Source organism: Gavia stellata, chromosome 6 (genome assembly GCF_030936135.1).
Source record: "Gavia stellata isolate bGavSte3 chromosome 6, bGavSte3.hap2, whole genome shotgun sequence".
NCBI classification, from domain to species: Eukaryota; Metazoa; Chordata; class Aves; order Gaviiformes; family Gaviidae; genus Gavia; species Gavia stellata.
Genome location: NC_082599.1, coordinates 7,358,737 through 7,382,073, shown reverse-complemented (window position 1 = coordinate 7,382,073; position 23,337 = coordinate 7,358,737). Strand labels below are relative to the sequence as shown.

At 40.9% G+C, this 23,337-nt stretch overlaps 1 protein-coding gene across 2 annotated transcripts in view; it reads left to right on the top strand.

Annotated features, from left to right (window-relative positions):
* The window catches only part of XYLB (xylulokinase), an 87,304-nt gene extending 64,409 nt beyond the window's left edge, over nt 1-22,895 (top strand). Inside the window, exons 16-19 of one of the 2 annotated variants that reach the window (XM_059818842.1) lie at nt 3,643-3,701; nt 7,564-7,651; nt 9,903-9,997; nt 22,842-22,895. In XM_059818842.1, the coding sequence (XP_059674825.1) occupies nt 3,643-3,701; nt 7,564-7,651; nt 9,903-9,997; nt 22,842-22,895 (296 nt within the window). Of the gene's footprint in view, nt 1-3,642; nt 3,702-7,563; nt 7,652-9,902; nt 9,998-17,818; nt 17,962-22,841 lie in introns of those variants that run through there. The other variant, XM_059818841.1, reaches the window with a different exon arrangement.
* Nucleotides 22,896-23,337: the final 442 nt, after the last annotated feature.

Here is a 23,337-nt window from a genome sequence, read left to right as displayed (position 1 = left end):
TTTCCCTGTGTGCCTTTCAATGAAAGCAATATTTTGTCTGAAAAGAAGAGCCAGGAGATGAACTTCATGTCACTCAATTCTTGCTGGATCTCTGTGAAAGGCAGAATGGGGGTTGTTGTGTGAGTAGTAATAGAGTGGGCTGACTTTTCAGCCTTGTGCAGGAAAGTGCCTTATGCTCAGTCTTCCTGCATAAGTGAACTTCTTTACTTGGGTCTTCCCCCTTCCCCCTGTCCAGTGGGAATTACTATTTTAAACTGAATTTCATTAGGTCAGTCACCACGTTCCACAGCGGATAATAGATCTGTAGAAGATGTGCCTATTGCAGGATGACACCATGCCATGTGTTGCTGCAAACGCTTTCTAGATAGGGTTAAAATTCTCTGTCAGCTCTCTAAAAAAATCATTAATTTTTAAATAGGAAGGAAATAAACTGCTTGGTTAGGTACTATTCAGGGAGCTTTTAATTAAAAGATGTTTAAATCTGATTCTCTTGACTGTCAAAGAATTGAATTCATGAATTATGTTTGCTACAGTTGTGTGGTTTGTTTTTTTTTTTTTTTTAGTAACCCTGTATTTAACTTCTTTCTGTGCACTGCTGTAGGGGATAGATGGTAGTTCCTGACAGATTCAAACACAGCTGGCTGAGAGCACTGCTAGTGATGGATGAACGATGTCTTTGTTAATGCCCCTGTATACATAAATGATGGGCTTTCTTTCTTTATTTATAAGATGTATCCAATTACACATCTCAGAGCAAATGTCCACCGTTCAGTAAAGCACACAATATCGGCATTAAAAAGACAATCCCTGAAATCAGTGCATTTTCCTCACTCTCCGGAGAGAGACTGAAGTAAGAGGTAAACCTGAAATTCAGCAAATTCAAGTAGGTTCTTTTGGGACCTACTCTTCATCTGTAAGAAGTGACTGAAACTCAACCAGGGAAACTGTTGTCTCTGCTCTGGCCGTACGCAGAGCTGCCTCTGGAAGTGCAGCACACCGGGTTCACCTAAGATCGCTCTTCCACGTGGCCTGGGTGGATCAGTCCCATCAGTACAGTGGGTCAGATTCTGTTGTCAGATGATGATGGCTAAGGTTCACTAGGCTGTTACCTACTGGGATATGTTTTGGTGAAGCGAGCCATCCTAATTATTCGAAGTGGAGGAGAATGAATGGTTTTGGCCTTCGTGTAGCTTCAGCCTAGGGTTTTGTTTTGTTTTTTGCTGTGTATCTGTGTGTGTTCATACTCATGAGCTGATCCAATTTAGAACTTCAGATGTCCAACCAACATTGAAACTTCACAGTGTAAATTAAGTTAGTTTCTTTTATCAAGTATGTTAGCTATATACTGAACTAATTCTTAGTATTTTGCTATGAAAGAATTAGTCTGGATTAAGATGGGTGTGCAGATAATCAGGGTGTTAAACACTTCTAGACTTGAGATGTGTTTGCCCTCTTGGTAGATATCTAACTCAACTAATAGTAGGGTAAATGCATACTCATGAGTGGTTTGTAACAAATAGCTAATGCACTGTAAATTCACCCCTACTTTTTTTATGGTAACTTACTTATATAGAAGTATCCCGAGTTACAGTTATGGCATAAATTGATAAAGGAGCCAAAACGTGAATCTTCTGACGTAGCAAGGAGTAAGTCTCCTGTCCAGTCCTCGATTCCTAGTGCAAAAATGTTACCTGTTACAGGGGCATTGGAGTCAGCCAGAAGGCACAGTTCAGCCCTACCTGGCCTATCAGTTACAGTGCCAGTGAAAGCAGACAGCCATATATACTGACAGAGCTCCAAAACATTTGGAAAGTTGTGGAGCAGAAGCCCTAAGACAGAGAGCTGGCGTACAGATGGTACTGGAAGAAGCAGTTGAGCTAAGATATGTTTGCAGTTCTCACGAGGGTGGTTGCTGTTTGGCTTTACCACTTTTACATTGTCCACCATTCTTTCCTGATGGTGATAGCCCAGCAGTTCATTAAGCCCCTTTGCAGAGGCAATGGAGAGCAAGCATGCCTTATTCTTTGGTTTTAGCTGCTGTGAAGTGTAGCAAACGTGTTTGTTTCTCATTCTGTCTTGCTGGCTGTCTCTGAAGTGTGCTGTTTTCATGTTGGATATGGCAGTTCTGAAAGAATTTATATTCACAACAAGGTTTAGCAAGACAGAATTGCAACTACTAGGCGAATCATTTAGAGTTCAGTTTGGTTTCTAGGAACAGAGGCTTACTAGTTATTTTTCATTGGTTTCTGTGCTATTATGTTGTTGTGATAATCTTGGCAGGGATCTGTCACTCTGTGTTGGTATAATTGAAACTTGTTTTCCCTGAGGAATCACTCTGCTGTTTGTTTTATTTGTTTACTGACATTGACAGAGATCCTAATGGCTTTTAAAACCCAATTTGTGCATCACTGAATATCCTCCAAAGAGGAAAGCAAAATTAAATTTATCAGTAAAATAGGGTCCCCCATGCAACGCTTTGTCTGGGTCTTAGACTCCACCTGAGCACCAAGCTGTGGGTCTAGAAATGGCACGCTGAGCTGCATCTTCTCTTTATTTCTAATTCTGTCTTCAGGGCTTTTGTCATTAAGATACTTGAAAGGATAAATGACAATAAGTTATTTAGGGCATCAGTATAAGTTGACCAACTTTGCCTTGTGAGAAATAAATTATCTTTAGCTCTTTTTAAAAAGGAGGTTAAGATAACAAACAATAACCACAGTAAAATTCCCCTTTTGGGAGGGTATACATGATGGTATCACTTATTATTGTCATAAATCAGGGTAATTAAGTGTTTAGATTTTTAAAATATACGATATCGAAGTATTTATGCATTTGTTTTGTTTTAAGCCTTTGAAGCATTTCAGTGAGATCATTTGGACTACTCATTCATAATGCCTTGCTGAATTGTGGTTATGGATAGATGTATGGCTTGTTGCATGCCGTGCTCCAGAGGAGCATGCACACAAATAAATGATGAGGCACAGGACAGACATTTAGGGATGTGAAAAGGAAGGGTGGGTTTCTTTAAGGACTAAAGAATGCAGGGTAATTTTGTTAACACCCCCAAAGCTGTGGGTTTGCGTTGGATGAAGAAGACTTCTGATTTTTTTTTTTTTTATTTTATTGAAGTGACTTAGACCATCTCTAATTACCTTTTGACACAAGTCCTTGTCATTCAAGCATATAGGGATTGCCCAGGTTTCAGTGAATTCTGACTGTGAACGTCACGAGGAGATAAGTCTGGAAAATACTGCTGATTTTAAAGGTTATCTGTCAGTTTGTATATATACAGCTATGAGCCAAATCAATCTGACCTCAAACCAGAGCTGTAGTATAATAACACTCTGCCTTTCTTATTGTATATCTCTCTTGCAAATCTCCCTGACTTTGATAGCACTATAATAATAATAATAATAGATCTGCAATATTTATGTTGCCTGTTCTAAGGAAGTGTTCTACTGTGCCTTGGAAAGGTGGATAATTAGTCTTATCTCCTTTTTTACAGAAGGTAAATTAGAGGTACAGAGAGAGAGAGCCCAGACCATCTGACTCCCACCTCCTTGTTCTCATTGCTTGGTTCAGTAGTGCAAATCTTGACAATATGCACTTTCAGTCTGATCTATATGTTGTATTGCATTGCAGTGCCCAGAACAAGGATTTTGGCTACTGGTGGTGCATCCCACAATAAAAGGATCTTACAGGTAAGTAGAAACTTAAATCCTTTGAACTGAACTTGCAGTTACATCTGCATTTTTATTTTGATGTACTGAATCCAAATCACTGCAGCTACAGAGGAGGGTGTGGATATTGGATTGTGAATCTGCTGCAGGTGTTTGGGGCTTTTCTTCAGGTTTAGTGTGGAAACTGTTAGCCCAATGCTGATTTTGTATTGAACTTTAAAGGTTTTTTTACACTCAACTAGTTTTATGCATGTGTATCTGAAGCACTGGTGAATTCCAGGTCTCATCTCTTATATCAAATCAATCAGCAAAGAAATCAAGAAGAGACTTGATGCGATACCTGAGATTTTTGTGGTTTTTGTAATTCAGATCAAAGTTGGACCATGGATTTAAACTAGAGGGGCATTTTGCTGGTGCTGAACACTCAAAAAAACCCATCCCAAACAAACAAAAACCCCCAAACAAACTCCCAAACCCTGCCCTTGTTGTTCTGCGTATCTGTTACTTGTGTAACATTGTTAGCATTGTGTCACATATCGGAGGGAGGCTATGCTTCTGTATAGTTTGTCCTCCCTCTTCCCACCTTCCTCTTCTGCTGCTGTTGCTGCACATCCAGCCCTGGTTAAGATCTGTCTTCTTGAGGACAGAGTGCTGCATGCTCTCTGTTTCTGCCCACTGAGATATGGCAAAGCCTTGCTCACGAGTGGTGAGAGGCCTCTCACCTGGCTTTTGCTATCTCAGAACTAGACATCTGGGTTGGGATTCATCTTGCCTGAATCCAGTCATCTGCGATGTGATGTCTGTATACGATCTGTCAATTCTGTAATAGTCAGGGGAGATCCAGTCAGTTACAGTGCAAAGGAAACCGGATGGTGTTTTAACTTATCAAATGGTGATGTCTCCCTCCGGGTGAGCCAAAGAGCTTTCTGTACTCCACTGACTGCCTTGACAAGCTCCCCTTTGACTAGAGGTGCAGGCACTGAGCCTGGAGGTAGATGTTTACACCAAAAGGCACCTGTCTTAATCTTGGGCTAAGTCCTGGCACTGAAGTTAGTCAACACAGGGTGAATTGTTTTCTGGAGATGCCAATCCCTTTCCATCAGCAGGAGAGAGTCTAGAGGCCAGCCTCAACTACGAACCATACTCTTTGACAATTGCAGTCAGAAGCTTGTCTGCTCTGCAAAACCTGAGCTGGAATAAATGGAGGTTGAAGAGCAAAGAGCAAAAAGCGCTCTCTCTCTCTCCTAAGGCATCTAAACCATGTTTGTATAACCTTTGGTTGTACAGCTGATTGGGACGCAACAAATTTGGCATGTTTTGCCTGTAGATGTCACTTCTCTTCATCTGCTTTGGTTATTTTGCTTAGGAACTTGACATTAGAAAATTAACTGATAGGTTAATTGCTTAAAACATTGGTCCCTGCTGGAGTAATTCTACTAAGAATACGTCAGGAAAGAGGTTGGATTAATAGATGAGTTTGTTTTTAAAGCTGTATTTCCAGTTTACGTTCCAGGAGGATTTCCTTGCTGTAGAATGAAGGCAGAGAAACGATTGTTCTTATAACATTTAATTCTGCAATATGCATGGCTGAAAAATTGAGGGGATGGGAGGGTGGTGGCTGTGGTGCTTGCTCTTCATGTGTAACAATACAGCTGCTTTTAAAACTCATTAGAAGTGTCTTAAAATAATATGATCAATACAGTGTCATCCACTTAATTCAATCACTGGTTAATTGGATCCTCCTTTTTAATTTAATCAAAACCTCAGAAACCGTATCAGTTGCATGAAGAATAACAGCTTCCACCCTTATCATGGTCAATTTTGGATAATTTGTTCCAGGGCTACAAAAGACTATCATTTAATTAATCAACATTCAGTAACTCCTACATTTTACACCGCAAAGGAAGCAATTTAGGAAAATATGTTTAAAAAAATATAGTAGGGCAGCTTTCTCCATGTTTCTGTGAAGCTTGTTATAACATACATGGTGCTTGATTAATGACCACATGAAACACAGTGAAATATTTCTAACAGTAAAACCTCTAACAGTTTCTTTTAAAATTATTCATGAGAGAGATCACAGTTTCAAATTACTAAATATATGAACTTTGAATAATTTTAATTCTATAATCATGTGGCACAAAAGGTAGTTATTATTTGTAGTATTACAGCACTTATTAGCATTCAGTATACAGTAGAGCTGCATTGTATAAGGCTCTGCAGAGATGAAAAAAAAAAAAAAAAGCCCTCTGTTATCCGAAGGAATCTACAATTCAAGCTTAAGACAAGAAATACCTATTAGAGATGAGATGAAGCAGCAGGTTGGGAATGTACTGAAACAATACGGTAGTATTGGCTGGCAGGATGGGCAGTGGAACCAGCACTCTGTGACCTTATCATTTCCAGAGGGCTTTTTAATAGATACCATGATTAATTTTCCATTTGTCCTCTAGCATTGAAGATCATTATTGCTCAATGCTTGCTTGCAAGTGAAGTTAGGCAATACTGACTTGGCTGTCTTACCAGAAGAGAGTGTTTTAAGTGTATTAGCTCAGACTTTCATTGGATTCTAGTTAGCAACCAGCCACTTTTGTTTGAAATTATGAAAATTGGTGATTTTCAAAGGTTTTGATCTGCAGATTCTCCACAAACTTTCAGAGAAAGAGGCAAAAGAAATGTCACAAACTATTTTTTTTTCTATACCATATATGTATTGAATTTCTTAGTCATCTTTTATGAAGCCCTGGGGCCCATGATGAGTTGGGCTGTAAATTCCTGTGTTGGGGTTGCAGATCACTAATCCAAATGGTTTGGATTCCTGGACACTCTGGCCTTATTTTAGACTCAATTGTATGGATGTAAATTGGGTGATACGCTGTTCCCTTTGGCAAAAGTAATAAAACCAGCACAAGTTAAATCTGAATTGTTACCTGCTCTTGCATTGCTTAGCCTGAGGGGCACCTGCAATCCTAGAGGGGATGAAACCAAAATGGAAAGAGTTTGTTGACAATGTTTTTGCAAGAGAGTTATTGAACCTCCTGTGTCCCTATCAAAATATGTCTTCATTTTTCCCCTTCTGTATCTGTTTCCCTACACCTGTGCTGTAGGGAAGAGCACATGTACTCAGTGAACGCGAGGTACCTGGTGTCGATTTCAACGCAGAACGACGTGTGGTTGAAAAACTTTGGTGGATGCTGTAACAAATTCTTTGCCTGTAAAACTTTCTTTGTATTTCTCAAGCCAAGTTGAGATGTGTCTTGGTATATCTTCATAGCTAAGGATCCCTTGAATACAGGAAAATTCCTGGTAAACGTAGGGACTGTGTAACCAGCTCCTGTGTCATTCTTCCTGCTAACCCTAATATGATGGGAATGGTGGAGGTGAAGAAGACAGGCTGAGCAGGCCTTCATATTGCTGGAGCTTTTATTTTATCAAAGTTGAGATCTGAGGAGCCATGACTGGTTTCTCTCTCCTTCCTTCCCACTTGGCTCGGCCATAAACACGATGGAAGAAAACAGGTTCCAGTTCTGAGTTCCTGAGCAGATCTGCTTACCCTGATGTAAGCCTTTGGCATGGGCTGATTGTGTGGACTTATGAGGGGGACAATGCTTGAACCCAGACTCCTCTGAACTTGTAATAAAGAGATCTGGAGAGAAATGGGACTTAGTTTCCTGGCTGCAGTTACATCTCTAGCTCAGATTTACCAATACCCTATTGAGTGACAAGTTCAGGACTCACTGTTGCCTGTGGTGCTTCTTTCCATGGGTACCCAAATGCTTGGCTGGGGTGTATGTTAGTTATTTGGTTTCCTAAGCAGTGATACAGGATTGCTTATCCCTTGTCTTTCATGGACATGTGTAACCGATGCTTTGATACTTCTCAGGTCCTGTCTGATGTGTTCAACGCACCGGTGTACACTATCGATACTGCCAACTCTGCTTGTTTAGGAAGTGCTTACAGAGCAATTCACGGTAAGAGTGTAAGGAGATACTTCTGAGCGGTCTGGGCATTTGATTTCAGTTGATTAATACTTGGCATTAACATTACTGAAAATGGGGGGAGAATAAAGATGTGTGCATCTGACTGGAAGGTCACTCAGATCAAAGAGGGTTTTTTGCTCTTAGTACACATGGATCAGGCCTAAGAATAACATTTACATTATAATTCAAGTCTGGTGGCTGCTTCTCAACCAAGGGATAGGGCCTGGAAACTGTTGATGCTGACAGGGGAAGGTCTAGGACCTTAATGTGTTGAGTTGCTGCCTCCGTGTGCCACTCTTGGAAGAATACAGCCAACTGAAGGTGTTGGTCTAGCCTGCTGCCCCAGTTTGTGGAGCAGGCTGTAAACTGGATTGCTGAAATGATCAAACCAAGCAAAAGATCAATCCTAGCAAAGAAGACCAGAGAGGACAGGGACGACAGGACCAGTAGTACTGCTGGTCAAGTAAATGTTATTAAACCTGTATATATCTTGCAGCTTTTAAACGTCAAGATGAAGGATATGCAAGGTGTCCGCGGCTCTGTGGTCGAGTATGCAGTTTCTTTTGTAAAAGCATAAATCTTGGGATACTCTTAGGTTGACCAGTCATTTTGCTTGCTGTACTACATCACTCACAGTAATGCAACAGTCCAAGTCCCAGATTTAGAGTGATAATTAACTTGTATCTATTAATGCATGCAGGTGTATGTTAAGAGTGGGCCATCAGCCATTTAAGAGTTGAATCCCAGGCAGAAAGTTTTATTCACGTACTTTAAAATGGTTGCTAATATCTTACAGCTAAACAAATCAAGGAATGTGTATCAAATTCTGAAGTCCTTATTTAGGCCCACTTTTGTTAGCCTCAGTTTTTCTGATTAGAAGTTTTAGGCTTTGGGCCTTAAGATATGGATAGCTTCTGTACAAGTTAATGTAAGATCATGGGATTGCAACAAGCATGGAAAAGATAACATCAGCCATCAGAAGAAATCAGCCAAGTTTTAATTTTAGAAGCAAATTCTCCTGTCACATTATAGCATCTGAAGACTACATGCTCTCTTGCATTTGAAAACAGCACAGAAAATTGCACAGCCAAAACCTGACTCGATGTGTTTAATGCATACAGCATGCTCTCCTCTTTATTTCCAGAAAAGACACAAGGGTTCTGTCAGGCAAAGTACGCTTTTGCAGGACAGTGGAAATAGTACTGTTAGATTATCAGTATGTTTGAAGCCACAATGGGACCATTTTTCCACCTTGGGGGTGAAGTTTCCAAACTGTTTTTCTCTGTACTCAAACTTTGCCTACTGCTTCAGAAGCCACCAGAAGCTTCCGAGCACCTAATGCTGCAGGCAAATTCCTTGTCCGTGAATGCATGTGAAATGTGGAGCCATCATTAAAGTTTGTGCAGCTATTTTGTATGTACGGGAGATGTGCATTCCCTTTGCCAGTTTGGCATATGAAATCTTGAGGCTTGGTTGACGGAGCATTTGAGCGAAGATTTCAGATGCCATGCTGATGGAGGGACTCCTTAGCTCAGGTACTCTGCCAGCCAAGCCCCAGGGGCTTGCTATGTGTGTTTCTAAATGGCATTTTTGATTGATGCCTTCAGCTGACTCACTCTTGGCCAGGCAAAGGAAGTGAGTAAAAGTGAAGACTTGCTAATATAAATGAAATATTGATGTCAAGGGCTCCTTAATAATATTACAGTGTACATCTACAAGTAGGGTGTTCTGCAGTTAGCCTGGGGTTCTTAGCAGGTGTACAAGGAACTCCTGAAATGCTGCGATTCACTTGCAAAGCAAAATGCTGCAGTAGCAGAACTCTCCTATTATTCTGCATCCTTATATATAAATATATTTAATAATTTGTAGCATATTTTCTGCAAGTGTTTTCATTTCTCTTCCTTTTTTGTTTAGTTACATTTTATCCTTGAATTCCTTGCTTCCACATATTTTTGCTGCTGTTTTGTTGTAACCATAAATAATTACTGATGTTGTTGAGTAGCATTTTCGCTGCTTACCTATTCTCCAGGGTATGAGTTGAGTGATTGGCAAAAACTCAATCACAGAGTCCCCACTTCCTGGGCTAGCGTGTTGGAATGTAAGATCTTCTGCCATTTATCCTTCAATCCTGAATGCTGACCTGACCAGGGAAGATCAATATAATGTATTAATTTGCCAGGGAGTCAAGGCACATCCCTCATCGTGCGTTTTGCATTGATCAGGATTGTGATTCTCGTTGCAGGGCTTGTAGCTGAGACGAATGTGTCCTTGGCTGATGTCGTGAAATTAGCACCAGAGCCTAGATTGGCTGTTACACCAACCGCTGGGACCGAGGAGGTGAGCAAGCTTGGGAATACCATTTTTCTTTTCATTTCCTGTCTGCTTCAAAATGTACTGGTTTACTAATTCTTCTAGTAAAGTAGCTTAATTTAAGAAACATTTGGTTACACAGTTCTTGCTCCTTGTTGTAAAGATAGATTTGATTTTGGGAGATCCTTAGTGTTGTAATGATGCAATAATCCAATCACTCCATCCAGGTCTGTGAGAGTGATTTTTTCCTAACTGGGTGTGATCAGAGAGCAAAATCTGTTTCTTAAGAGACAGAAAAAGCTATAAAATAGGTTGAATTTGGATACAGGTCAGTCAGGTTGTAACTGATAATATTGACAAAATAGTCTTGACTTGTTTGCAGTAAGCAGCATGGAAGAAGGTGTGGTGATGGTGCTTTCTGGCCTTTTGGAAAACATCCCCAAAAATCCTTTCTGTCTGATGTTAAACAGTGGTCAGCAATTGTAGCTGTAGCAATTGAAAGCGTGCCAGCTGGGGCGATTCAGTAGGCACAGGTCTTCGGTACCGTGCCCATCCTGGCAATTTCGGTGCATCTGAAGGTGAAGCTTGTGCTTTATGGGGCCACATAGATAAAGCCAAAAAAAAAAAAAAAAGTCATTGTTACTAACTATGTGGTTCCAGCCCCTGTAAAACCAAGGAAGGAAACATTGTCTCAGGCTCTCCAGTGCAACCCTGCACCTCTTGCTATCAGGTGCCAAAGGCCTCAGTTTACAACAGCTTCTGAAATATAATGTCCAGTAATAAATAAACAATACAATATAGCAAGATTCCTAGAGAACAAAAGTTTAAATAACCAAAGGTGACTAACTCTTTCTTCAGCTGTGCAGAAACTTCCTTTACATCAACACAGCCTTATATTCTCCGTTTATGAGATTTGGATGTGCCCTAACTACAGGCAACAAAGTCTTAAAGCTTTTATTTAAACTGGGAAATTAATGATCTGCCAAAACTACTAACTCCCAGCTACATGTGTAGTGGAGCACCAGATATCATCATGAGTAATAATAGAAATGATCATGCTGCATTGTGCCTGCCAGCGTATTATTTAATTATTAACTGAGATGGAGGAGCTCAGTAATCGAATAGAAGTCCCCTTCAGAAATATTAAGACATTGAATAATTTAAACTTGATTGATCTGATCTCATTTACTCAACCTTCCCCCTCATTTTAAAAGATAAAATAATTAACAGCAATGGCCTGTGTCACGTGTATTGCAGCTGAAGCCTTCTGAAGGGAATACACTTCAGGAGCAGCTCCCTGGTGTCTGATTCAACCTCACATTGTTGCCCTGTTCCCCCCAAAAATGCTGTCTGCTGAAAAGCTGCCAGGCTGGCTTGTGTGGAGGTGGAGAGTGCTCAGAGACCTGCTTCTGACCCCCCGCTGCTGCTTCAGCTATAAAACTCAAGGGCAGGGAATACAGCTGTCACTCACAGGGGCCTTGCAAGAGCAGCAAGCACCTTGTACCCCTGCAGGGGCCAAGCTAACCTAACCGGAAGGATCAGTGGGGAATTCATTTACCTCTTTCTATTTTACTGCCTGCATAAAATGGCCTGGAAGCTAAAAGAGTTAATTATCTCCCTCTCGATACTTTTCTTCTCCTTTTCCACTTGGTTAGACCTGGCTCTCATAGCACATCTTTTTATTGGTTTTAAATGATGTACAGCAGTGAATTATTGCTCCAGTAGATAGGAGTGAATGATGGAAAAGGCAGTAGCCAAACAACATGTGAAGGAATAACCGTTCCTGCACTTCAGCTTAGTTTGCCAGCTTCATTCCATTAAAAGCAGCTTCTTGCAATTATGTATTCCACACCATTTTTTTTTTTCCTGTCTTATAATTTTGCAGTTGATGGTGGATTCCCTGGCTAGTTTCATGGCTGTGAAACTGCAGAAAGCCACAGGGCCTGTCAGTAATACAGTGTGTTAGCATGAACAGTGCAGTAAAACTTCATAATGTGATGAGTCAGTTTTATTCTGTTTTTTACAGAGCTGCATCTCCCTGTCCATCCAATTTCATTCTGTTGAGGTTAGAGGCTTTCACTTAAATGATGGTTCTTTTTATAAACTTCAAAGTCATCCTGAGGTTAAGTTCTGTCTCACTGAGGAGCTCTTCTGAAAGAGTCTGGCTAACCAATGTGAAATTCCCCGGACCACCTCCCGACTTTTTTTGACGGCTACCGCTAAATCCTGGCAGGATGGAGGAAAAACAGGTCATAACACAGCAATCTGCTCTGGTTTCGTCCTTTCTTCCTGGTATAGGTTGGAGACAACGTGTTAGATCATTGGAGGGAGGAAGACCTCTTACAGACAGAGGTCAAGCAACAGTTTGATGTAGCTTCATTGCCAAGGCTTATGCACGCAGTAGGGCTTTCCAGGAACCAAAAATGCAAAAAGTGTTTCTTTGGTTGCTGAAGAATCAGTGTGATTTCAAAAAGGAAAAGCAGGGCACAGAAAACAGCTCTTCTGGTTCAATTAAGTTGATGGGCAGGTAAAATAAAGTCACAAGGTGGGAGACATAGAGCTTGTGATGGGTGATGAGTTAGTAGTTAGTGGAAACTGAGGTCCCGTAAGTTCAAACTTCTCTGGCAAAAATGTGACTTTATCCTGTAGCAGACGATCCTGCCTGGAAGAGACTATTTCAAAGAGGATGAATCCCTCTCTGTGGCTATGACCCTAAGTCTCTTAGTTCAACCTGATTTCACAGTATATTTCTAGGGTGTGGGGGCTCACCCAACTTGAGCTTGTTTCTAATTCTGTCAAGACCCAAATGGGTCATAAGGTATTCTGGTGGCAACCATCATGGTGGTAGTCTTTGGTCACTTACTCAACCAGGCTAGCTGAAGTCAGTCATCTGTGGGTTAACCTGATGAATCCTTCTCCCCTATTTTCAGAATAGCAAAACTTAAGAGTCATCTCACCTCTTTGGAGCCTCCTCTCTCCCTCAAGGAAAAAGATGAATCAGAACCACTAAGCATGACAGAAATAACCAGGAGATTCTAGAGCAATAAATATATGTTAACAGACAGAAAGAATCTATTATTCCGGCATTAGAATTCAGCTCTATTTTAGTAATGTATTAAAACGGAGACGGTTGGCTAGTTGGTTAATTAAGCAAAAAAACATGAGAGAGAACATGATTATCTGGAGTTGATCACTTGTGTTTATACAAGCCGTGTGCCTATGATGTATTGTCAGATTTATTGTAATATTGTTATGTAGGGTTTTGTAGGGAGAAGGTGTAGCGCAGTTCACTACCTCTGGATGCGTAATTTTTGGTTGCATTATTGACTCTACTGAGATGTATTAATCCTGCAAAAATTCAAGAAGGGAGAATGTAGACCTAACAGGTTTTCTTGACTTTGGTGAATTGCCTTGTAAGTAGGTGGATTTATAGAAGTGACCCTATTACCCAGGAAGGTTATAATGACCTATGATCTAAAGTAATGATATTTTCATTGAGTTAGATTTTGGAGGGGGGAGGTTGTTTTCTAGAATTGATTTGGGTTGGTAATTTAGTGCAAAGTAGGTAATAATAATACAACCACAAAAATATAATGGGTATTGATGGAAGTTTGATTAAGGTGATTTGTGTAGCCAATAATTTTTTTAACCTATTAAACTGATTAAGATAGGCTTGCAGAATGAATATCCGAAGTAAATAAAGTGACAGTTAGAGGTGTGGTTCCTTGGAGGAGTCTTCAGAGTATTTCAGGACACTGTCCTATTCTCTCTGCTTTAAGAGTATTCTTTCTGTGTTAAGAAAGGTGAACAACTGCTATGATGTAAAAATAAATAAAACATCTGTATCTCTGGATTTCTTAAGCAAATCTCTTTGAGTAATTGGAGTTTGGTTTAAAAAAAAAAAGGAACCTATCAAAAGTAGCAAGTGTTTGTGAGAGACTGATTAATTTTCATCTATGCAGGGTAGATTAAATGTACTTGGGTAGATTAAAATTGGATGACCATCAGCATAATCTTTGTAATTTGAAAATTTTGAATTGCTCCAGTCATTGGCTAACATAGCATTGCAGAAGATAGAAGGATCCATGTGGATTGTCACTTGAAGTAATAATTTGTAGCTGTTTTTGCTTTTCGAGGGCGGCAGGGATGATGTCCCATTGTTCCACACATTGTACAAAGAAACAATAAAAGCCCTGTTGAGTTCACAGGCTGGTACTATGGTGAGATATAGTCTGAGGATGACATATTTGATTCGGGCTTGAGAGCAAGGTAACATTTATTTGAATGCATTTTCCAGGGACGGCACATTAAGTTATTCTCTGTTATAATGCAGAGAATTTATCATTAGCATTTTCTTAGTTATTCGTGGGACTGTTTGAGTGTGGCCAAATTGTCCCAGGAGAGAAGTTTAGGGTTTTTAAATGAAGCCATCAGAGTACAGCTAATATTGTGGAGTAGCCTATAGAGATAAGCGGGAGAAAAGGCTGTAATATAGCAAGGACAATTAAATTATGGACAATAATAAGGTTCATGTTGTGATACATGTAATTACCTTTGTTAAATATCATGGTCTGATATATTAGGTTTGAGGCTATGACAGAGAGGGAATTTATGTTCTTGAGTTTTTATGCATCATTGAGAGTTCTTTATTCCCTTTGGACCTCAATTATAAAAATAAATCTATATAATTGCCTCAGGAAAAAGGCTCCTGGAATCACTTAGGAGGAGTTGCCTGAAGTTCTGCAGAGGCAGTTCAGTCACAGCAGACATGGAGGAGCATCTTTCAGAGACACAGCTGTGTGCGCGCTCAGGCCATGTTCTTGCTCGGTGCAGTTTAGCTTTTCTTCTCCGTACTTCATGGGAGCTGCACTGCTTTGGCCCCAAACTTCAGCTGCTGTCAAGATGGCATGTAAAATACTGCTTGTGAAAAACTTGTAGTACTGCTGCGCTTATCAGCCATGATGTGCTGGTGGTATTACAACCAAATTCCCTGAGGAAGAGGAAGTTAAAACTTTGGCTTAGCCCTCTGAACTGTGCTGCTTTTTACCCCAAATGAACAGGAATAGAGTACAAGGAATATTCTTAATTTTTTGTTTGCATTTTTTTCAGATGGTCCATAATGTAGCATTCATTTCAGAAAAGAAGAAACCGTATCAGTAAATGTGGTTGTTCCTTTATTTTGACACATTTTAATTTAGAGTGATGTATTAACAATAATACTTCCCAGCCTTCTGGTAAATGCACTGTTGTGTATTTTGTAAAAATACTGCTGGGTAAGTAATATGGAGCCTGCTTTCTCAGTGGCTGAGCTCACTTACCAATGCAGCTCTGTTGTGCTGAATCTTTGCTGAGAAGCGCCTAGGGTTTATCAAATTTACAGAATAGCAAAGTAAGAAATAGCAAGGGTTGATTATAGATGCTTGAGCGAATAAAGGAGCTGGTTTTGTTTGGCATACTGATACTCCCAGTATAGCCACAGTTGCCTGCTCAATATTTTGTTTATTCTGATGTGCATATTTAGCAGAAATGGGAGCAATAATATTCTTTGGGAACATGAAAAGAATATATACACATACTTCACTGAAACCACAAGGCCCTCATGTAGTCAGTTAAAAATACCATGCTGAGTCATGTGGTATTTCGTAATAGTGGTGCATTTTATTTTCTAACCCCATAAATCTGCATAAATTTCCATGGATCTCAGTATCGCTGTCCTGTGGAGAAGAGGAGTTGGAGCACATACATGTTAAATGACTTACCCGGACTCACTGAATGAGTCCGTTGCAGAGGTAGGAGTGAGTAGGTTTCTCTGTTTTAATAAGTGTAAGTTTAAGATGCTGTAAGCCTCAGTTAATCACCATGAGGTAGGTTTAAAAACTGTTCCGATGAGGCTTTGGCTACTGAACAGTTTCTCTTTCCATTTGCTGTAGGTGCTCCTTCTCTTCTTCCCCTTGATATACTTAACCTGTTGAAGAAATGTACTTAAAATTCTGTAACATCTGGTTGGTAAAACGGAGGAGTTGATCATAGCAGGCTTCTTCTGCAGAGTTTGTCCATTAAGTTGCTCTCACCTGCCATTGTGGAAGGTGGAAGCAGGAATGAAGAGATAAATGCAGGTTTCACTGTTCAGACTGAAACTATTGTTCAGGAAGAAGGAAACATGGAAACTGGGTATTTTGCTAACAATTGAAACACAAGAACAAAACACACTAATTCTTTATTTCCTAGATGAGAAAACTGCAAACTCTTGATATTTTTGTTTGTTTCATCTGGAAAAGCATGACTGTTAGAGGCACTGAGGCTACTGCAGGACTGTACATAAAACTGCACAACTGTGTCTCTTCCTACGGCCTCATAGTTTACACTTGAAACATCTTCCTCCTGAATTTTTCATGCATATACAGTTGTTGGCTGTGGCTCTTATCTGGAAAAGGATAAAATGCATTTAAATGCTGGGATCTCACTTATTGATGAGAGCAATAATTCAGTTTACTGGGTATGATTCATTATGGCTCTATAACCTCTCTGAACCTGGAGCCAGGAGCGAGACTGCCCTGATTATGAATAACATCAGTGCAGAGGGCTTGTAGACTAGACTGGCGGCCCCTAGGATTCATTGCGGCAGGGATATGACCTTATGGCATCCTCCTAAGGACTGCTTGAGCCTGTACCGGACCCCATACTGGCTCCTGGCAGTCCCTTCTTTGTGCTTGAGGCAGCAAAGGAGTGAAGCTATCCTGGTATGGCTTGTCAAACTACTGATTTTATTAGAGGGACAGTTAAAACCAGAAAGAGGAGATAAGGAAGAAGGTGTACCTCCAAGCTCTAGATGAAGTACAGTTTTGGGTTGGAGCCAGCGGTATGGCTAGGCTCTATTCAGGGTTTCTGCTATGTAACCTGGTCACATACAAGGAGCTCATCTTCTGCAACATGTCCTGTGATGAATTTGAAGCAAAGGGTGAAAAAAAAAAAAAAGTAACGAAACAAATCCCAACATGGATCTCGCCCAGATCCAAAAGCATAGGGTGTGTTTGAATCTGGGGTTTTGAATACATTGGAGTCTTGATTCTTCTTTTTATGCTTGTAACAATTCTGGATCTAAAAATTCCTGGAGAATTCTAGCTAGGGAAATACAAAAAAGCTACTCAGATACTTGGTGTAGTTGTGGAAAGAAGTTGGGTCTCCATTTGTGCCCCTGGGCCTGGGATCAGGAGCAGATTGTAGATGAGAAAAGTTGTGGCTGTGAAAGATGTGAAGGAGAGAAGAAGCTCACATAGATACGGGAGTATGAGAGGGGCGGGAGAGGGAGTGTGAAGTGTATTTTAGAAGGCCCTGGTCAGCATATTGGCCAAGGAGGACCTTTCTGACAGTGGTGTTTGACTGTGCTAGGGGGTGGCAGTGCGCTTATTAGCAAGGCAGAGGAGGAGGGGACAGAGGCAGTGATCCGTCCTGAGGTAGCGGAGGGAGGCAAGGACAGGAGTTCTGCCTGGGTGATTAGGACAGCTATTACCGAGGGGGCATGTCAGACTGGGAGAGGTGACTTTAGCAGAGCTGCTTCCTCTGGAAGTAATGACTTCTGCTTATAGCAAGAACGCGGCCACAATAAGAACAACCTGTACGTGTCATAAAATTAAGCTGTAAAGGAGATGGTAAAAAGGACTGTGACATTTGAAGAAGGAAGGCTCTGCAGCATTTTCTTGAGCAAACGGGGGGGAAGAAAAATCCCTAAACCTTCAGCTACCTCGGGAGATGTTGCATTTTTCAGGTCTGAAGATGTTTTTTAACTGCAGCGTGATTTAAATATCTAATTTTTCAACCTAGACATATTTATTTCTTTTTCCTTTTTAGCTCTATCGTCCACTTCTGAAAAGATATGCTGAGCTTGAACAGAAGGTTATCTACAACCCAACCTCTTCTTGTCTTGCGAAATAGAAGCAAACAAAATTTATAAGTCGGCTGAAGAGTGGACTCCCAAGGAGAAGATCAGAGAAGATTTGCTCAGAATTTACTGGAGTTGTTTAAATCCTTTTGTTCCTCTTTGTAGAAAAATAATTTTTTAAATGTCTATGTTTGAGTGTGTTGGTGGAAAAAATTACATTGTGATTGAAAATCTGATTAAAAAAGCATCATGTTGCTCTGTGTGTTTGTGACTTTAATTTTTCTTGGGTACCTTTCAGATCGTGCTTGCTGTTTTGAAATAGCTGGATGACAAGGTCAAGTCTAGTGTATATATGAATCACTCTGCCCATCTCTATCAGCTTTGATTCCATGTGTTTAGCGTGCTGGCCTCTCTGCATACCTATCTAGCACAGTATCTTAATTCCACAACTTCTCCTGCTTAAATCTTTTGAAACTATCTTTCTGTACATCTGTAACTTGTCGATGTTTGTATCTTTGCCTACATGAAACCAACAGAAAGCATAAGCACACTGACTTAATCCCATCTTTCTTTAATATGTGAAGATTTGTGGTGTGAAGGCTGATTAAAGTCTTTAAAGACTCCCTGGGATCCTCAGAGAAGGGGAATTCTTGTTACATGACACTATGGAAAGTCTGTTGTGCAAATAAACATGATGTGGTCGGATTTTGTTAATTGTGGAAAGCACAGAGGCCTTATGTGGTACAGACGCCATTGCACAATGTTTTACTTGACATCAGTTTTGTAAAAAAAAAAAAAAGGTAACAAACCTTGGGAAGTTTTACATGTTTCCTTTCTGTTTCAAAAAGCAGAGTCAGTTTATCTGCACACCGTTTTGGGGTTATACTGTTTTCCTTTCCTCCTTCAGGTGTCATGGCTATGAAATTCTTTGTGTCATGCTGAGTGTGACTGCAGAAGTAGGGCTCTGCTCCCAACAAGGCATGAAGGTCACTGGTTTTTGGTTTGGTTTTTTTTTTTTTTTTTTTTTTTTTATACCACCCATATCCCATTTCTTTCTTGGATATCCTGAGCAGAACTGTTCTTGTTCTGTTGCTACTCTTCCACTTCAGATGTTTTAGTCCAGATTAAGTAGACTCTGGCTGAGAAAATCTTAGAGGAAAGTACAAGCCAGCAGGTCTTTCTACAGAGATGTGTGGAAGAAGGCACAGAATTTGAATCGCCCTGTGCAAGTGGGAACACTTACCAGCACTGCAGAATGGTGCAGTAATGTTTCCCTTAGGATAAAATTTCTTTGGGGAATAGAGTAGACTTGTTCAATGGAAGTGACTGAAGCCTTTCTTCCCTTCTTGTAGAAGTTGCAGTGTGCCTTGGGAGCAAGCCAGGGAATTGTAGGTAGTAGAGGATCTCTTTACTGAGTACTTGCGATCTGGTTTATATCTCTGCTGGAGGTGGGTGACTCAAATTTGTAGTCTCCACATTACAGTGGCCTAGGAGCACTCTCCCTGTCCCTGCTGCATCTCTGTGGTGAGGGTGGGACCCCCTTGCTGTGACTCACCTCTGGAGTGGCAGGGGAGTGGGCACCTTCCTCCTTCGCTCTCCCTTTTATATTTAAGTGCTTCATTTGTGAGTACGAACAGTGCCTTTTTTTTTTTTTTGTTCACAACTGAATAATTATAACTTCTCTTGATATTAGCATGATTACTCAGGAAGGTCAAGAATTACATTTCCGAGTTTCTAAAGCAGCTTCTTTTAAGCAATTGCTTTAAAAGATGGCATTACAAATACACATCTATCTCTTTTATGTGCTTATTATTCTGGGTCCCAAGGTACAGTGCTAAAATGTGTAATACTTCTCACAGGCCTCCACCGTCAGCAGTTGCTTTGTCATTGAGCAAGGCTGTAGAGAGGTATAGAATGATTCATTAATGCAAGTTAAACAATGCCTACTAGTTTAAGCAGCATTACGATCATCATTAGTCTTTAGTTCTGCCTGGTTGCTGGTTTGACACCAAGGTTAACCACACAGGGAAGGGATTCAGAGAGGTGTTTTAGCTTTGTGCAGTTTTGGGGACAATTTCTTGAGTAGCTAATTTGGCTTATCAGAGTGAGAAGACTGATTCCTCTTTCAGCTTTTTGGCTTTGTTTGCCTGTGAAACAGGAGACTCGGGGTGAATTTCTTACTCAGCTGAAGAAGGTTAAAGCTTACACTTGCCAGCCCATAGCACATGTTAGAACATTTCTAGATAATATATTGGCTCCTAACAAAGCATTCTGGGGTGCTAGTAGGATATCGTCTAGATGGTTTAACTCCTTTCTGGGCCTGAGCTCTTCTCTGGGTAGGAAGAAGGAAACACTTCGTTCTCTGTTGGGCTGGGTTGGGGCTCTCTGGTATGTCCAATGTTAGCATTCAAACAGTTTCCTCAGGGTAGCTGATGCACTGCGTGCTTGCTGCAGGAGTCCCTGAGAAAGGACTCAGATGCAAGGCTCTGAAGGGCCAGGAGTTGAGCACCACTGAATTATAGTATTGCTGTGGTGATGGGTTTATTAGGGCTGGCCTCTGAGGAATGGTGTCTGGAGTATAAGAATTTGTAGACAAGCTCTTTTTTTTTTTTTTTTCCCAGCTCACCAAAGTTGCACATGTTCACTGACTAGTGTCAGACAGAATAAGACTCAATAAATCTCCCCCTAGAAAGGTCCTTTGAAGAAATGCTACTGTAAGATTTCCACCACTCTTCTCTTTTTGTCTTTCCAGGAATGCACATTAGCCTGCCAAGCAACCACAGGCTTCTAGCTCTCACAGGCACAATGATGGAAGGATGTGGTGCCCTTTGGTTTCCAAAAATCACATGGCTTTTTGCCAGCTTGTCTACCTTACGTTATTCTGGTTGTCTGGAGTGGAGAGGTTACTGATTTAATTAACATCTTAGCTAACAGAAATCTAAAGGCAAGCCAGTGTCTTCTACCTCGACATATGTGATGGAGGTTGATTCCCTCCCTCCCTCCCCCATAAGTGACCTTACTGTTCTTCAAGGTGAGCAACATGGCATCCCCATCTTGTCTAGACAAAAGGTTAGCTTCTGTGTTTAAAGACCTACTGAGCTATTCCCAGTCTAGACTAATCTGCTGGAAAATTGATCTCATGTCCGGGAAAAATCCCCTTGATTGCTGCAAGGAGCTTGTTCATCGCTGTCTGAACTGCAGCTCCTGTCCTGCACAAGCAAAGCCACTCTAGGTTGGAGGTGGGTCATGGAGTTACATGGAAAAAATCCAAGCAGCTTCCTTAGCTCGATGGCCCTGTGCCCTCACCAGTCAATCAGAGCTGCACTAAATTCACCCTCAAGCTCCTAGTGTACCATGACCCAAAGACAAACAGTTTTCTTTGCAGCCTGAAGTCTTTAAAGTCTTTTGTGATGCTACTGGAAACAAACAGGAAAAGATGTTTGCTTTTTCTTAAGGGATCAGTCGGAGAGAGCTGGAGCTCTGATTGAATAAGTAATGTACTGAAAAAAGTCTATGCTCTGTCAGTACGTTAATAAGTAATTGAGCTGAATACTGCTGCGTGTAATCCCAGTGGGACCTTTTTGTTTTTCAGCTTTCTTTTCCTTTGGAGTTGTGGCTTCCACCACAGATCACAGAGCAGTGCAGTGAAGGATGTGTATCTAAAGCCACAAAAAGCCAAAGCAGAACTTTCAACAAATCATTTGTTTTATCCGTATTTCTATTGCCTTGGTCCCCAGCCTGCTGCCTGCAGGTTAGGGGGTGGGGGAAGAAAGGATTAACATTTTAGAGAACTAAACTGTCTGCTGTTGGTGCTTGTCATGAATACGGGGCCAAGTTATAACCACTTCCCTAGCAGAACGGTGCTAATTTGGGGGTTTTTTTTCTCCCAAGCTTCTGATTTTTTCATGTGATCTCTAGGATTTTGATTTTGGTGTGATCTTTACCCTCAGTTAAAATTGGGTTGAAATTGGCAAACAAGTTAAAAATATGGCTGAGGATGATTAGAAGGTGGGTGGACGTTCACCCAGGTATCAGGGGATCACTATCCTGTGAGGAGTGTTTCCTTAAGAAGCTTCTCTGAAGGTGACTGTAGTCCTGATTCCACGTGGCTTGAGATTTTAGTATGGTGTTTTACACTGGTGCAAATTGGGTACAAAATCATATCTGCACCAAAGGATCTTACCTCGTTATTACTTTACGCTCATTTTGTGCAGGTCAAAATCACAATGTGATGTGCCAGGCAAAAGAACTTGGGATGAATTTTTTTGGTAACCATCTTTTTTCTGAGCATGTCTCTGAAGCGTGTGAGTAGAACATCTTTGACTGGGATATTCAGGTGGTTACAGCCCATGCTCACCTTCTGTGCTTTGGTTACAGCCTAGGTCAAGCCTCTTTGGATAGCCAGTTCAAGTGTTTTAGCTTTCAGTCATCAAAGCTTACATTAGCAGAATGTAAGATTTTTAGGTTTATTTTTTTTCCCTAGAACCATTTTTTCCTCTCCTGCAGCAGATATGACCTTTTCTTGTACATGGTTTGCCTTGTTAGCTGTTTCCACTTCTCCGGGATGCTGAGAACTTCTCTTATGTGACACTTTCCTGAGTGAACTTGTCTCCTGCTGAGATCCAGTCCCAAGAATCATTTTGCTTTACTTGTTGTTCTGCTCCTCTGTTGCTTCTTAAAGTTGGCCTTGACAAACAGAGTGATGCTTCTGCGGTGATCCCAGACTTACGGCAATGTCTCGACCATTGCAGGAACTCAATGATTTCGCTCAGTGTTCTTGAAGCACATACCCTGCGGGGTAAGAGTGAAGAGCAGCTATCACTGCTTATAGATACTGCAATGATCTCTGATTTCAGTCTTTTGCTAAGTTGCCTCATCCGTTGATGTGTCAGTCTGCCCATTAGAACAACTGGTGATATTATTGATTGCATACGATGTTTCTTGCTCTAAGATCTTTGGTTGTCAGGTATTTGTGATATGTTCTTTGTTAAGATGCTACTATTAACTCTGCTTTTATTTGGTATACCGTGCGATAGTACTCTCTAATGCATCCATCTGGTTGTCATTTCTCTTTCAGTATCTCATCCGCCAAACAGAAGTCTTTGGTCACTCAGGTGTGGGATTCATCTGACCGATGTAGACATCTGTGTCTGCTCTCATATGGGCTCCTTTTATAATAAAAGGAGAAGACCACAAGGGAGAGGAGTGTCTGGCTGTTGTTCATCTTGTCTTATGGCAGCTGTCTGCAACAGATCAGGTGATTTGTTTCCCGAGTGAGTCACTTCTCCCTGCTGAGTAGAAAGGCAGTGGTGTGGAGGACAGAAAAAGCCAATTTTTCTTCTTGTGCCAAAACTCCTGAAGGCTTGATTGAAAGTTGGTCTCAAATTTGGAGGCAAGATTTGTCCCCAGTTACCATTGTACAACTAGAAAGCTTTCTTGTTTTAGGACTGCTCTGTTTTTACTGTCAAATCCATGAGATTGACCTTCC